The sequence below is a fragment of the Martes martes genome (assembly GCF_963455335.1).
Source record: "Martes martes genome assembly, chromosome: 9".
NCBI lineage: Eukaryota > Metazoa > Chordata > Mammalia > Carnivora > Mustelidae > Martes > Martes martes.
Window position 1 is genome coordinate 120317940 of NC_137896.1, and position 17183 is coordinate 120335122.

Consider the following 17183-nt stretch of genomic DNA (forward strand, 5'->3'; position numbering starts at 1 on the left):
GGCGGCCTTTGGGCTGGTAGAAGGTCCCAGACCTCAGGCCAAGACTGGCTTTCAGACTCAGCATGGTCTGTGTGATTTGCTTGGACCCAACATAAACTGGTGGCTCTTTGGACTCTCGGGTATTTAGTAAGTGGCCTGAGGCCATACAGATACTGAGTGCTCAGGTGGGAATGGCCTGTCATGCCCAAGCAGAAGAGTAGGAGACGTCCCATGGGACTTTGAAGTCGCCCACCCGCCACATGAATGGTGTGGGCGATCAGGGCTGCCCAGACCCAAGAACACAGTGAGGTGGTAGTTGCTGGAACCAGCCACTGAAGGAGCTCGTGACATCTGCGTTTGATGACCAGTAGCACACACACGTCACCTACTGACAAGTTCACTACTCAGCAGGCCTTTGCTGAGTGCCCAGGCCTGGAGGAACATTCTGCTGGGGACTGATCAGCCCTGGTGAAACAGAAGTAGGAATATGGCGCAACCAAGAGTCCCCAGGACGTTCACGTCAGAGTTAACCTCTCTTATTGTCTATTAAACCATCTTGTTCAAGAATCTAAAATTGATGTCCCTGCATTTTTCACCTATTCAGAAAATTCGGAAAACATCATACTTGGCTAGGAGAACTTTTCTCTCCGAGGGGTCAGAAATGAAGACCCTTTGTCACCCTACCCACATCTCAGCTACAAACTTCTGCCTGAAAAGCCACACCCTTCAGAGAAGGGGTCAGGCCTCCCCTGGTCGGAATCAGGGAGCCCAGGTGGGGAGGGTGTGAGCCGCCCTCCGGGGGGAGGTGGGAGAAGCCCCACCTGGAAATGGGCCTCGTGGGAGCTGGAGAAGCAGCAGAGCGAGAACCTGGGCCAGCCCCAGATGGGACCCAGTCAGTCAAAGGCCATGGCCATTTGCACAAGCACTAGGAAATCAGATGTGGTTTGGATGTTCGGGTCCAGAGCCAAGGTTGCCTCTGGCAGGAGGCAGTCAGGTCTGCGATCCCAGCAGCCCGTGGAAGGCTGGGGACCACAGGCACCAGGGGAGCCTGCAGGGGGCCAAGGAGGGAGGAACAGACTCTCAATGCCCCAAGGAGGCCTTTGAGCCACTGTACTGAGCTTGCAGAACAGGTGTCTGGCCCCACAGCTGCCCTTTCCCCTTCCCGTAGCTTCTTCATGGCACCCGGGTAACTGGGACTGGCAGGTGGGCTGGCTGAGGGGGTGCGTGTGAAGCCCAGCCCCCTCCACGCCTGCAGCCCACACGTAAGGTCACGTGATGACTGTGGGTCGGCCCCGGGGCGACTGCATGTCCCTTGTGACCTTCCATACAACCCGCAGCTTTTAGAGTCATACGCTCCTGGCTGGTGGATCTGGGGGTTGGACGCTCTCGTGCTCTGCTAGTCAGCACAGCAGCTAAGGGCACCTACTAGGTCCTCAGCAAGTGCTGGTTGAACGAATGGGTATGTGAATGAATGAATGAAAGAATGAACTGGGTAGCAGAGGGACCTCACAGGTGGACAGGATTGGCCAGTTTAGCTGTGGTGTGAAGCAGGAGGGGAGAACAGCCCCTCGACCAGGCTTCCAGGCCTGGGCCTCACCCACCGGTGGCAAGTGGGGCAGGGTCTGTTCCTGGGACCCGCATAGGCTCGCTGGGGTCCCCCATGGGCACCGTGCAGCTTGGGAGTTGATTTGTGTTACCCCTGCGCCACCTCCCCTCCATCCCTCCTCCTGAGCTGGTGCCTTCATCATTGTCCTTTTCTCTCCTTGGGGCACAGATCCTGGCCAACGTCTTCCTCTACCTGTGCGCCATCGTCGTGGGCATCATGTCCTACTACATGGCGGACCGCAAGCACCGCAAGGCCTTCCTAGAGGCCCGCCAGTCGCTGGAGGTGAAGATGAACCTGGAGGAGCAGAGCCAGCAGCAGGCGAGTCTCCTTTGGGGTGGCCGCGGGCCTGGAGCCAGGGGTGGGGGGAGTGGGGGACCAGGGCGGGACCTGGCGGCGGGGGTGGGGGCGTGCAGTTCAGAGTTCACTGCCAGGGTCGGGGTTGGCTGCCTCCCGGGCCTCTCGCCCCCAAAGAGCTCCTCCTGACGTCAGGGAGTTTCTCTCGCTGGAACCTCCCTCCTCGCTCCTCCTTGGTGCTTGACCTCAACCTCCCCTCTGTCCGTGTTTCTTCCCCCCTATAATTTAAAACTTTGTAAAGAACTACATTGACCCAAGCAGTCACCAGTGACTTCCTGTGTTCCTCTCTCAGGCTAAAAAGTTCTGTGTGTTTCCTTTGAATACTTCTCCTCCAGGGGTATCACTTCCTCTGCTGCCCTTTCTGGTTCTCTGGCCGACTGGCTGTGCGCACCTGCCGCGGGCTGGCCGGCGCTGGGGTCTCTGCGGCCGCGATGGGCCCTGCTGTAGCCGGGGGCCTTGCCCGTGAGGCCCCCCAGCCTGCTCCCCTCCACCCAGGGCGCTCAGTTTCCTTTGGGCTTGGGGCAGGTTCCTATTTCCTTCTCCTTCTAAGTCATTGATGAAGAAGTAAAACCAGCCCAAATCCGGGGGACCCCGCTGTTTACATTTTTCCATGGAGAGAAGTGCCTGCTGTCCCCGCTCTGTGTTTACTGGCTTTACTCCAGCCTGACCCACCCGGTTCTAATGTGATTCAGTCGTTTAAATAGTTTCTGGTCTGCATTCATCTCAAATGCCTTCTGAAGGTCTGCGGAAGTTACATCGGCCAATTTCCTGTTACCCATAGGTTTGTTTCCCCCTAACAGACTCAATAGGTTGAAAATACAGGATTCTCTGGGCTGGGAACCATGTCATTTTGGGCTCAGGTGGTGCTCTTGCCTCTGGATTCGCTGAAATTGCTGTTTTCACAGACCCTGTCTGTTTTCACAGACTCTGTCAGGTGGACAGAGCCATAGTTTTGGGGGGCCACTCTGGAAGATTTGCTGGGGAGCTCCGTGGGCGGGCCTCACCCTCTCTCGACGGTCCTCTTCAAAGGCACCCACTGAGTCGTTGGCTGAGTCCCGAGGATGTGTTTTGTCTGTTTACCAGGGATTGCTAGAAGCTTCTGAGCTGGGCCTAGGAGCCGGCTCCTTCAGAGGACAGGTTTTAGAAGAGAAGTCTCCTCAGCCTCCGTCGCCACGAAGGGCCAAGTTCAAGCTGAGCAGCTCACTGTGTGTGTCTCCTTCTCCCATCCTTGTATCCCGTGGTTCCCCAGGAGCTGCTCCCGCTTGCTTGGACGTAAAGAATCCCGCTGTACTGGCTTTATGGAGTCTCCTGAAAGGTGTTTTTCAGTTTCTGGCTTTTATGCTGTCTTGTCTGTCTTCGCATCTCCTCTCTCCTACTGTGGAGGCATCCCACTGGGTTCTCGACATTAAAAACTGCTTGTGTCCCCGCTCAGCTAGGTCAGGAGGTTTTGTCCCTAGTACTTGTGCAGTTTCCAGCATCCCTGTTCATCTTGTCTGTCTCACAGCGTGTAATTGGCATAACCCAGGACATCTTCAGTCACAGCCCACAGTGCCTGTGGCGGGGGGTGAGGGGCTGCTCCTGGGGTGCTGGGGAAGGTCCTGTGTCTCCCCTGGATCTGTTATCCTCTGCAGAGATAATTTAGACAAGCTGCCCTCCTCTCGCAGCCTCGCTTTCCTCGTCTGCAAAGCAGGAGTATTGATACTTGTCTTGTGGGGTTCCCTGCACGTAGGAACCCGGCGGGAGAGCTTCGTAGCCTGTTCAGCTTGGACATGCTGCTGATCAGGTTGCAGTGCACGGGCCACGCAGTGCTTGGGCATTTTCTGATGTCCCCTCAAGGCAGGGTCACCGTCAGGAGCCTGGGGACCACGTGCTCTAGGACTCCCGCAAGCCACGTGGCAGCCAGGGGGCGCTGCAGCCTGTCCGGGCCACACTGCTGTTCCTCGTTGCCTACCCAGGGCTGCAACCGCAGAGCAGACCCTGGTTGCAAGAGTGGGAGGTCCAGGGAGGCAGAAGGGAGGTGTGGGGGGGGAGGAGAGGCACAAACCTACATCCCCAGGCCAAGCTGGGACAACACAGGTGCCTGTGAATACCCATCGCGTGGAATGAATTTGGCTCACCCAAATTCCACGCTGGTCACCCAATGTGACCTTGGGACAGCATCTTCCCCTCTTTGGGCCTCAGTTTCCTTATGTGTAAAACCTTTGGCGGAGATGGGATAACATGCCTGAATCCCTTTGGAAATGGGGAAAGCACTGTCTACAGCCCCCCAGCACCACTGTACCTTGCAGTTGGCTCGTATTTCCCTTAGGACTCTTGTGACTGTGCATGAAGGAGAGCTGCTTGCATTTTTGCTTTCCTCCCATGTCCTTGGCAGGTTTGGGCATCGTGGTTGTGCTGGACTTAGGCACTAATATGAAAAGTGTTTCCTTTTTTTTTAACCTGGGAGAGCTTGAAGAATGTACGGGTTCTTTACAGGAGTAAAAGGACTCACCAGTGAGGCCCCGTGGCTCAGGAGTTTCCTTTATGAGACTCCGTTTCCTTCACAAGCACAAAGTTTTTGGTTTTTTGGTTTTTTGTGTAAGTTATAGAATGCTTTTGTTTTTTCAGGAACTCATTCATTTCATATAAATATGTCGCATTTTTGACATGTTTGTTCTCTATCTTGGTGGGATTTGTAGTGATGTTCCTTTTTCATCACTGGTGTTGGTAGTTTGTACCTTCTGTTTTTTATTTGTCCTTAATCTGTCTTAGTTGAGGTTTATTAATGTTTGGGCCTTTTCGGTGAACCACCTTTTTGTTGCTTTTTTTGTACACTTCTATAAATCATTGTTTTTGACTTTGATTTTCTTCTGCTTTCTTCAGGGTTAACATCATGTTCTTTTTTACCTTCTCGAGATGGAATTTAATTTAGCAAATTAATTTTAGCGTTTATATTTTCTAAAACATGCACCGGATGCTATAGATTTCCCTCATTACTTGTTTTCGCTTTCTTCTACAAATTTTGATATGTCTTAATTTCCATCAAGGTATCTTTGATCCACAGGCTGTTTGAGAGGGCATTAATTAATTTGCAAAGATCTAGGGAATTTTTAAGGTCCTCTTTTCATTACTGATTTTTCGTTTACTTCTGCTGCAGTCAGAGAACATACTCTGTATGATTTCAGTCCTTTGGAATCTGTCAGAACTTTATTTTTGACGTTGCATTTTTTGATTGACTTTGATGCACTTAAGGATGGCATGTATTTTGCAAAATGCATCAAAATATCTTTCAGCAATGACATAATGTTGGTACGTGTCAATCATGCATTTTCATCTACTCCAAACTAGTACTTTTACCTTTTTGGTCACAGTGCAAAGACCTCACAATGCTCAATTCCCCCTCCCCCAGACTTTCTGGCAATTGTAATATATTTTAACTCCACATATATCTGAAGCCCCGTCAGATGGTATGATTGCATCTTCTTGCAGCAAATAGCCAGTGTACACACTTGCCCCCGTTCTGCCCTCTCAGATGCTCTCTTGTTTCTTCATTTCTGTGCTTCCATCTTCTTGAAGAATTCCCTTTAGTGTCACTTTTCTTGAAGGTCTGTTGGTGGTAAATTCTCTCCATTTCTAATTGCCTAGAAATGTGTCCATTTTGCTTTCAGTTTTGAAGCTCACTTCTCGGAGGGAGAATTCTAGGTTGACTCTGCTTTACTCTGAGCCCTTTGAAGGTGTCTTTCCGATATCCTGTGGCTTCCACTATTTTTGTTGAAATGCCAGCTGTCAGACACACGCTGCTCCTCTTGAAGTAATGCAGTAGTTTTTCCTCCGGTTGCTTTTACAGTTTTCTTTGGTGTCCACAGTTTCCTAAGGATGAGCTTAGAATTTTTCTTTACAGTTACTCTGCCTGGTATTTGAAGAGCTCCTTGAATTGATGGCTTGAGGTTTTTCGTCAGTTTTGAAATTTTCAGCCAGTATCTTTTTGCTTCATTCTGTCCTTTCCTTCCAGGACTCTAGATGTCCTTATTAGACATTTTTACCATGTTCCATGAATCTCTCTCTCTATTTTTTTACTCCCCTGAATCATCATCTTCTTCTTCTTCTTTTTTTTTTTCTTCTGGGCTCCAGACTGAATATTTTTACTGACCTAACTTCCGGGTTACTAATCCTTTTATCTGCTTTATTAAATCGATGCTTGAGCTCCTCTGTTGAATTCTTAATTTCACTATTTTTTCATTTCTAGAACTTCCACTTGATTTAAAACAAAACAGATTCCAGTTCTCCGGTTAAGTTCTGTGTGTTGTCATCTATTCTTTGGAACATATGGAACGTTTTAAAGGCTCTGACAACTGTGATGTCTGACAGACCAATGGGTCTGCTTTTCCCTCTTGATTTTTGGTTTTTCCCTATTGACTTTTGCCTCTTGTGGTATTCTGGACTTAAAAAAAAAAAAAAGCTGGATAAATTAAATACTGAATATCGTGTACAGAGAGTAGTCGTGGCTCCGGTGAATATGTCTCTCCAGAGAGGATTTACTTCTCTTGCAGCTCATTTTGATCCAGCGTGGGGACGAGAAGATTTGGGACTGGGTTTTGGTCTGAGAGCAGGTTTCTCTTTGTGCCTCCTTTTGGGAAAGAGTCTTTCAGGGGTTTTAAGTCAAAGGCTGGTTCCACTCTTGAGGGCCCTGAACTCCCAGCACTAAGAGACTTCCCAGACTCCCCTTTGACTTCAGCCTCTCCGCTGTCACTTTCTGCTTGGGTTCTCGCTCTCTCTCGCCTCCTTTAGCTTGGGGGTTGGCAGACGCTTCGAGAAGGTATATGTAGAGAAAGGCTCTCTGCTCTCCAGGACCTCGCCCCTCTGTTCCTCCTTGGAATCCTAGCTCAGCAATCCTTGTCTCTCCAGCCCCTCGAAAGCGTATAACCCTTGCTCTCTGGCCGGCCTCCGAACCCTGGCCTCAAGGACAAAAAGGGGCAGAGTGTGTCGGCCTCACTGAAATGTGTTTCCCTGCCCTCAGAACCTTGTCCCTTCTCATCCTAGCTCCCTGTGTGCTTTCCCATGGTCTTCAGATAGCTGTCTTACCCGGCGTTTCTGGTTGGTCTTGGCTGAAGCATTGATCTGGTGTAAGCACCTCTATAATAGCAAGAAGCAAAGGTTGGACATCCTCTTCAATGTCTTGAAGCTAAATTTTAAGTAGCTCACAGTGTATGTGGTGTGAAATTATGAAGGTGTGAAACAGGTTATTCTGTGGAAAGTAAGGTTCCCTGCATGGTCATCCACTTCACCATCCCTCAGACCGCCACCGTCACGTCTTGTGGACCCTTTCAGGATTCCAGTTACTTCCAAATCTGGGGCACAGACTTTGCACACACAGGCAAGTAGTATACCCCTCTCCTGCCACAGGTCTTTCACCTGCTGTCTTCTAGAGGGTTCTATGGCGACATTGCATTGCCTTATCCTTGTAAACGACTGTATTGTATTCCATGATTGAGAAGTAACGTTTACTTAACTGGGCTTCCAAGTGTACTATTCTCAGTGGCATTGAGTTCACGGTGTTGTGTGCAGTGTTCACTGCTATTCATTTCCAGGACTTTGTCGTCATCTCAGACCGAAACTCTGTGGCCGTGAAATACTAGCTGCCCTCCCCCTTTCCCCTGGCTGTCACCATCCTACTTTCTGTCTCTACGAGTTTCCCTTTCCTCGGTACCGCACCTCGGTGGCATCACGTCCATCTGTGACTAGCTTCTCGTTCTTCGTACAGTGCCTTCAGAATTCATCTGTGGTGCCGCACATGGCGGGACATCCTTCCTTTTCAAGGCGCAGTAATGTTCTGTTGCCTGTACACACCACATCTGTGTATCCACTCATTCACGGATGCCCACTTGGGTTGTTTCTCCTCCCAGCTGTGGGGAATCGTGCTGCTGTGAACATGGGTGGACACTGACCTGTTTGACTCTCTGCTCTCGATTCTTTGGGGTGTAGACCCAGAAGTAGAATTAACGGGTCACGCAGTAGTTCTAGGTAGTAGTTCTCATTTTTTTAGGAAACCAGGCACATTCCTGGTCAATGTTGAGAAATATTACTGAATTGTCTCATACAGAGGTTCAAAGAATTTACACTCCTCCCAGCAGTGAACGAGAATGCACTTGGGTGGTTAAATCTTCCTTGTTTATTGAGAAAATGCTGCTTTGATATGGGATCGCAGCAGCTCCTCCAGAAATGCCTGTTTGAAAACCCCAGTGGCAGGGCGGGGGGGCCCCGTGGAGGTAGTGGCATCCCGTGAGCTCTTTCCTGCTGAGGACTCATTTGGCTCAAGTTACGGGCCAGGTAGACTGAGGCTGGGAAGAGCTTTCCTTGTCTGTATATTTTAGCATACATTGTAGACTATTTGGTAAATGCAGACAAGTATAAAGAAAAAAAACACTGATAGAGAATTATCCCTACCAGTCTTTTTTTTTCCTCTGTGTTTTGAGAGTTTCCTTAGCATGTCATCCTGATTATAGAAGTAACACGTTATTCTCGCAGATAGCTGGTAAGAATAGCGGCTAAGAACCAGCTGTCTGAGTGTGGACGCCTGTGTCACGTGGGTACTGTGGATGCCTAAGAGAGAGTCTGTTCTGCACGGTGTACCTGGGCTGTCTCCTATCGGATGGTTGTTGTTGGATAAAAATCTGAAGATACAGAGAAGCGTAGAAGCGTAGACCATCCAAACTTCCCATCCTTTGGGTATTTGGGAAGTATTTAAAAATAACTTTAGGCATGGCTGGGTGGCTCAGTCTTGGACGTCTGCCTTCAGGTCAGGTCATGATCCCAGGGTCCTGGGATGGAGCCCTGCATCGGGCTCTGTGCTCAGTGGGAAGCCTGCTTCTCCCTCTCCCACTACCTCTGCTTGTGTTCCCTCTCTCGCCGTCTGTCTCTCTGTCAAATAAATAAATAAAATATTTAAAAAAAAAAAACTTTAAAAACTACAATGTGATAAGTTGTTCTCTGCTAGAAAAAGTCTTAGAACTTTCCAAATCTGCTTTTTTTTTTTTTTCCTTTTATGGAGGTGAAATTCGTGTACCATCGAGTTAACCATATGAAAGGGTGCCGTTGAGTACCTTCCCAAGGCTGTGCAGGCACCATATCTAGTTCTAAAACATGTTCATCACTCTGAAAGAAAACCCCATACCCAAGCCTGATCTTCAGAACCACACGGAAAGGCACTGCGTGAGTGTCGGGCCAGCCCCGAGCAGCTGGTTGCTTTCCTTGCCCTTAAGGACTGAGGCCTGAGGTCCTCACACACACCCGCCGTCCTGTGTGCTCCCTCCCTGGGACCGACCCCAGGGTCTGAAGCCTGCACCACAGGCGGGCCCTGCTGATGAACTTGGCCCTGGGATTTGTGTCCATTACTTCCTCCAGCATTTTCTGGGGAACAGTGAGACCCGGCTTTCCCACCTCCTTGCCTTGTGATATTGGCACTCTGCCTGTTTGGTCTTCAATTTTCTGCAAAAGTGAGATTAAAGATAATGCCATCGTCCTGGGGTTGTCTGGAAATCGCTGAAGTAAGAACACAGAGATGGGTCTAGAGACTGCGAAGCCATTTCATGCTATTAGCTGCTGTCGCGCTGGCTCCTGCTTTGGGAACATTGGCTGGGGGAGGGGCCCCAGGTAGGATGGGACCCGGCTGCCTCCCTCCCTGGGTGGCAGGGCCGACCTGACATCTGGGAAGGTCGGCTAAGCGCAGGTGAGGAGGAAAGGTCCGCAATCTCATATCGCTGTCCTCCCACGAGGACCTCTGGTGAGAATAAAAATGAGATTGTAGGGGCGCTTGGGTGGCCCAGTGGTTTAGGTCAGCTCAGGACATGATCCTGCCAGGGTCCCAGGATCGAGTCCCGCATCGGGCTCTCGGTTCAGCAGGGAGCCTGCTTCCCCCTCTCTCTCTTCCTGCCGCTCTGCCTACTTGTGATCTCTGTCAAATAAATAAATAAAACCTTTAAAAAAAAAAATGGGATCGTAGATGCGAAAATGCTAGAAAGGGCTGCAGAAAGTCCGGGAAGCTGGTTTGGTTGTGGCTCCCGTGTGAGGAGCTGTCTAAGGTCTGGGCCTCTATGGTCCCTCACAGTGGTTAGATGCCTTGGTGAAAAATTCCCAATTAAAAATATGCTCAGTAGATCCTTTGCAGAGGAGGCCTCGTTTCAGAATTGAGTATATCATGGTTTGTGTCTCACTTTGGATTTTGTCGACGTGTATTTATCTTGTTTTCTAAGCCTTGCCAGTGGGGAAGCAGTGTGTGCACCGATGGGGGGAGCTGCCCTGGCCGCCGGGCGGCCTCCAGCAGGACGGTGGCCTCTCTGGGCCTCCTCCCCTTCCTCAGCCGGGCTGAGGGGATCCCATCCCAGCTCCTCTGATTCTGTTTTCCTTGCCCCTGTCACCTGGGAGGTCGTGCTCTCCTTCACGAAGATGGCCAGCCTCCTGCTGGTAATGGCAGGCGACCCCTGACAGTGGGCCCCCTCGCCCCCACCCCCACCCCTGGAAGGTGCAAGGCAGCCCCGGGCCTTGGTGTGCAGGCTTCCCCTTCCACTTTGGCACCGAAGTGGGCATGTCTGTTGTGAGAAGGAGTGGGATGGGGGTTCTCAGACTCTAGTCGCCCGGTTGCAGCAGCCTCCCTGACCCCAGTCTCCTGTCTGCAGGATGGGGTCGGGGGGATCCTGACTGCTCTGAGGTCGTCGGGAGCTGGAGTTCTGGGACGGCACCTCTGGCAGGCGTGGGGCGCTCTTTCTGCTGGGCACCTGTGCCACGGTGGAGGCAGCCCCTGCATCAGCCTGGGGCCTGGGGCCATAGGATGGACTTGGGGCCTCGCTCCCGCCTCCCCAGCTCCAGGGGCCTGTTAGGGTAGAGCAGGGAGCCCAGCGGACTGGAGAACTGGCGTTGTTTTTCTGTATTCCCATGTGGCCATACTCCAGGGTGTGCTTGGGGCCCTCGAGGGTTGCTAAGTGGCCCAACCGCAGTGTGGCAATGGCAGGCCGACAGGAAACCTGCGCAGCACATACCTGTCACCAGGTGCAAACGACAGAATTCCGAGCTTCTCTGGATATCACACTCAGAATTAACTTCCCAGGGAGTGGGACAAGGTTGGAGGAGGATGCCGGGGAGGATAGGGGTGACAGGATGTGGCAGCGGCAAGCGTTTCCTTTAGACCACGTTCTAGTAGATGGGTGGGCCTGTCCTTACTCGGGGAAGGGAGGGCTGCCCCAGACCCCACCCCTCCGAAGGGAGGAGGGAGAGCCCAGGGCTGACTGTGCAGGGTTGATTCTAGGTCAGAGAAGCATCTGCTGGCCTCAGGGAGGGCCAGGGAACCAGATCATCTTGTCTGGGGCACCCTGGGGAGCACGGTGCCGGTGGATGCTGGGTGGTTTCCATGTAGCCCCTGGGGGCATGTGCAGGACAGAACAGCCCCTTCTCTCTGCTTTTCCTTCTACTTAAAGCCAACACCCAGGGTGTCACTGTGACCAGGGGGTGGCGTTTCTTCTTCATGCTGGAGTCTTTCCTCCAGGGGGTGACCTTCTGCCTTGACGTCTTGGAGGGAAGAACCACCTGTTCACCGGGAAAGGCACAGACTTCTCTCCTGGGAGCCCCAGAGCTTGGGACTCTGGGGTGCTGTCATTTCGTAAGCTCTGCTGCTTGTCTTCTTGAATGGCCCTCCTTGCTGACCTCTGCCCACGCCTCACGAGAGGCTGGCTGGGGAGAGGGAAGTCAGGGCCGGAGAGAGACAGACACACAGACACAGAGCAAGAAAGACACACAGAGAGAGACCACCTACCTCTTGCCCTGGGATTGGGGCATCTGGTGTCCCTCCTTAACGTGCTGGCTCTTGTCCTGGCAACAGTGAGGTTGGGGCTGGGGACGTGCCTTCCGGGGAGCCACTGGGCAGGGGTGGGGGGACAGGTGTGGGGTGGGAGGAATGTGGTCCCAGCAGCTGTGCCACTAGCTCCTCATGTGGTGGCCCGGGGCCAGGCTGCTGTGCCATCAGCCCCTGATGTGGGTGGGACAGACCCATCAACCCCCAGAGAGCCACAGATGACCCTGCACCCCAGCACCAGGCTCGAATATACTTGCCACCTGAACTTATTTTTAAGTTTCATTGCAGCCACGATCATGTCTTGGTTTGAGAAAAGCCAGAAGGCGAGTTGCCCAGGGTGTGAAGCAGGAATTCGTGCTTCTGTGGGCTCCACCCCCCACCCCTCGGATTTCACAAAACATTCTTCATTCTAACGTTTCAGGACTTAGCAGAATAAATCCATGTTTTAAATAATGCAAGGGATGAGCCCACAGAGGACAGGTTTTTCCCGAGCCATGGGGCCTCCTGGGGGCAGGCGGGCATCTGCTGGGTCGGGCAGCCCCAGGACTGAGTGTGGGCTGCGTGGCTTCTGAGCTGTGGCCCGGGGGCGGGGGGGGGCGGTGGCGGTCAGAGCTGCAGCGCCTGCCCCCCCCTCCACCTGCTGCGTGTGTGTCCCCGGTTTTAGCGACAACCATCCATGTCCATGATCAGTGTGGCCGGGGCTGTGCTGAGTCCTGCCCTCTCTCTGGCCAGGGGCCCGACGTTTTATTTCATCATGGGGTAGTTATTAGCAGGTTAATTTGGGTCGAGCTCTGGGCTGCGTTTTTATGGGATTACCTCCTTGAATTGTCCCGACAAACCCAGCAGAGAGGTGGCGCACCTCCCTCCCGGCGGGGGCCTCTGTTCTGGGTACCGGCAGCTTCACGGGTGTCTTCTCTGGACCACGCCTGGCCTGTGGGGATCTGCTTCCTTTGACCTTGCCTGGAGTTTAAAACATTTGTAATGCTTAAAAATTTGGACGTTCTCTTTAAAAACTTGTATACCCGACTGCCTTGGAAAATGGAAAGATATGAGAGCACAGGGCTCAGGAGCCAGACTTGCATTCACATCCTCGCCAGCCTCTTACTTGCCACATGACCTTGCGCCCGTTAGTTATGCCCTCGGAACCTCCTTGTGAAGTGGGAATGGAGTAAGCTTGTTAAAAAGTCCAGAAGAGAGCATTTATCGCACGAATATTGTGGGCCCTGTCCTCGGCGCTGGGATTTGTTTTTTTTTTTTTTTTTTTTTTTAATTTTTTTTTTTTTTATTTATGTATTTGACACAGAGAGAGAGAGAGATAGATCACAAGTAGGCAGAGAGGCAGGCAGAGGGGGAGGGGGAGGCAGGCTCCCCGCTGAGCAGAGAGCCCGATGCGGGGCTCGATCCCAGGACCCTGAGACCATGACCTGAGCTGAAGGCAGAGGCTTAACCCACTGAGCCACCCAGGTGCCCCTGGGATTTGGTTTTAAGCAGAACAGATTCCAGTGGGGAGACAGATATTAAATGAGCATATGCTATTAGCAGGTAGGAAGGTGGTGGGCAAAGCAGGAGATGGAGCATAGGAGGCTTTCAGATAAAATAAGATTTGAGCAGAGACTGGAAGTCAGGGTGGGAGCTGTACAATGTTTAGGGAGAGGAAGCAGTAAGTGCCAAGGCCCTGAGGTAGGTTCACATGACATCATGGCAATGGCTGCAGGTGGAGTAGAAGTAAGGGGAAGAGAGGGAGGAGGCGAGGCAGGGAGCGGGTGGGGGTCAGTCCTGCAAGGTCTTGTAAGGACCATGGCTTTCCCTTGAGGGAGATGGGAGATACTGGAGGGTGGTAGGTTTGAAATGGATCCGTCCGGCTGCTGGTGGAGAAGACTGAGCAGTGGAAGCAGGGCGACCAATTTGAAGCAATGCGGTAATTTTGGGGAGAGAGGATAGTGGCTCAGACCAGGATGGAGGGGATGAAGGGAACGATTCTGGATGTGTTTTGAAGGCAGAGCCAACAGGATTCACTGCTGAGTGACTCAGGAGGTGGGAGGGTGGGGAGTCCGTGATGGCAGTCAGGATTTGGGCCAGGAGGCCATTGGAGGGGGAGGACGATGAGAGGCCCAGCTTCGGTGGGGGGTGGAGAGTCCGTCTTTCCGACATCTAGGAGGAGAATTGATGGCACCCAGCTCATCCTGTGCCCTGCCTGCATATTTGGGAGGCTGGCTGGGCCAGGTCTGCATCTGCGTCCTCTGGAGGAGCCCTCCAGGGGTGGGGGCGGGGGGGGGGATCCTGTAAGACAGGACCTCAAGCTGGGGAGTCCAGCGAAAGTTGGCAACCAGACAGCCCGGGTCAGAAGGGCTGGGAGACGTGTGTTCAGACTTGCATTTGTAATGTGATGGGTGTGGATTCTTGGGTGGCTTTTTAAGAAGCCGGGTGGGTGTTGCCCAGTGCACATTGGGGAGAATGGAGTCCCGATCCACATGGAAGGGCAGAAGTGGGTCAGTGGGGGCTGAGTGCAGAGGTAAAGCAGGACACATGGCGGACGGAGTCCTCCCCAGAGCACCCATCACTTGTCACTTGCATGGGAGAGCCTGGGGTCGGAAGCCCAGCCAGAACTGGGCTGGGACCGAGCAGAGGCCCAGAGAGTAAAGGAAGGGGAGAGCTGTGTTTGGGAAAAGCACTGGTAAGATTTACTGCTCCAGTGGGAGGAGCAAAGGGAGCGAACCCAAACAACCACGACCATCACAGGTGGAGAGCTGGTCTGTCAAACTCGCTGGAACCTTCACGCCTGGGTGTGCTGAGCAAGGACGGAAGCCCATGGTTGGGCTCCCACCGCAGACATGGCTGGTCTTTCCCAGTGACCACAGATGTGGCCTCGGCGTCCTCCAGGCATCGGCTCTCAGTTACCCAGAGTTGGCCCGTCAGCCGCACTTGCTTGCTACCGTGTCTAGAACTGCACTGATAGGGAAGTTACTAGTCATATGTGGCCGTGTACATTTAAATTAATTAAAACTTAAAAATTAAGCATCAGCGCGTCTGTTGTACCAGCCACATCTCCTGTGCCCAGTGGCTACAAGTGGCTCGTGGCTACCATCTTGGACAGCACAGATCAGACAGCATTTGTTTGATTGCAGAAAGTTGGTGCTGTTCTCGAAGGCGACGGCTTGCCCCTTGGGCCACGGCTCCTAGTTGACAGCTCATTATCTCGCCAAACCTCTAAGGAGCTCCTGCTCTGTGTCATCCATGCTGGGCAAAGGCTGCAGACACCACACACGTGGCCGTCTCTGGGCCCAAAGGGCGGTCTCCTGAGATGGCAGTCCCCTTGGCCTGCACGGTGGCCCCATCTCTGGAGACCGTACAGGAGTCCAGGCAAGTGTCCCCCTTTCCCCCTCTAGCAGGGTCAGGGTTCTGCGCTGCCCCTGGGTCTGTGTGATTTCTGCGCTGTCGCCGATGACATGGCCTGATGGTGATTTGTTGGTCTGGCGCCCCCACGCCCCCCCCCCCCCGCCCCGTTCTGAGATTAAGCATGATGCTGCTTCTTTCTCCGAGCTGACAACTTGGGAGACTCTGGGGATGCTGTTTTCACATCCGAGGGGCTTGTTTAAAGAGATGCTGGTCTTTGAGCTGCCTGTGAATGCCCACAGCCCTTGGCTGAAGACAGCAAAGCGCTCCGGTCCCGTGAGACCGGTCACTGGGGGGATCCTGAGTGCCCAGGCCATTGGGCCTCTCAGGAGGACTGTTTACCGTTGACCTTGCCAGCATTTAGCTTGGGGACTTGCAGAGATGACCAGCGACTGTTCTTTGAGAGACGTGGTGACCATGTCTTTGGATGGGGCAGCCCGTGCGGGTACCTCGTCTAGATGGTGGCTGCGTGCCCCAGGCACATGGCAGTTTGGGAGTTTCCCGATTTCATGCGTTGTGGCCCTTCGCCCTCTCATCAGGGAGAGGTGAGCTGTGTGGGCTCTCACCTCCCGGGGCCAGCCAGGTCCTCCCGCTCCTTGTTTCTTTCCTTGTGCTGCCTCCTCTGCTCAGCTGGTCAGACCAGGACGGGCACCTGTTGTGATCCTTGGACATTTCTTTGGCTTTCAAGTGGCCTGGGAGCTCCAAGAATCTGGAGAAATCAAGCCCAGAGCAGATGTGTTTGTGGACAGCTGTGCATGTCCTCACAGCCTGTGATGGATTGTAGTGAGGGGTGTGTGTGTGTGTGTGTGTGTGTGCGCGCGCGCGTGTGCGCTCATGGTACACACAGAGGACACATGCGGGTGCGCACAAGGACACAGCATGCAGACAGAGTCCGTGCTTGCTCGGTGCAGACACCGCACATAGCCCCCAGCTACCTGGGCGCTGCTGATTTCTCTCTCCCTTTTAAGTCTCCCTCCCTCCCTCCGCCCCTTGACAAGGATGTTGTAGAAACTTAGCCGCTCATCAGCCAAGCTCATGTATCCACATCCTTGCAGGCCACATGCTGTAATCCACTCCCAAGTGCCTCCCCAGGGCCCCTGGGGGTAGCACAGGCCTCCTGCTTCTGTCTCAGTCCTGAGCCTCACAAAGGCGAGGCCTGGCCTGAGTCACTGCTGAGGAGAAGGGGGCACGATTGGTTCCTTCCCAGAGCCTGGTGGAGGCCATGTGGCCCACCTGTCCCTGTCAGGGGCTCACGGCCCACCTGAGCAGTAGGGCAAATGCCTGTTTACGGATCCCTGCCCGGGCCTGGGACACACGCTGCACCCCAGCCCGTCCCCACCCCACCCCACCTCCGCACAGTGCCCAGGGTGGGCTCCGGTGCTTCTCCGTGGGATCTCGGTACCCAGAAGGTCTACTAGAAACTTTCAGGGCTTGTTCATTCTTTTGCTTCCTTTGGTTCTTTTCCCAGAGCAGGTCAAGGCCTTGACTTAGTGCGCATTTCTAGGACAGCCCGTAAAGCACAGCGGGACTGGGGAGAGACCACATGAGGCAGCTGCCCACCTTCCCCATCTCTCTGCGTGGACCCATGTGGCAGGGCCCCTGGCCTCGGCCTGACGAGTCTGGCACGTCCCTGTCCCCTGGACCATCCTGGGGTTGGCCCCTCCGGGAGCCTCCTCACCCGGCGTCCGGGACCATAGCTCACTAGCTCTCCGGGCAGCATATTCCTTGTTTGCACTGCTTTGACTCGTAGAACATTTTTCCTGCTCTAGAAGCGACAGTCTGTTCCCCAAAGCCTTCCCTCTCCAGCTTCCTGTCGTGGGAACCTCCAGGCAAGCACCATTCCTTCTCCACACACCCTCAGGCCTGAAGGTTGCTCCGTGTCGCCTGTGGGTGGCTTCCCAGCCCCTCAGCCCACCTCTGACGCCTGGCCTCAGGCTCCTGCGCCGTGTGGTCCCTCCCCGAAGAGGGCCCAGGTGAACAGTTTCCTTGAGGAACTCTTTCCTCGAAGGCTTTTAAAGGGGCGCTTCCAAA

General features: G+C 53.4%; 1 protein-coding gene across 2 annotated transcripts in view; it reads left to right on the forward strand.

Annotated features, from left to right (window-relative positions):
• ADCY3 (adenylate cyclase 3) overlaps positions 1-17183 on the forward strand; it is a gene marked incomplete at its 5' end in the record, with an annotated part of 77573 nt that overhangs the window by 33970 nt on the left and 26420 nt on the right. For both annotated transcript variants that reach the window (XM_080814641.1, XM_080814642.1), the window contains one exon: positions 1754-1903. In XM_080814641.1, the coding sequence (XP_080670767.1) occupies positions 1754-1903 (150 nt within the window). The remainder of the gene's footprint in view (positions 1-1753; positions 1904-17183) is intronic.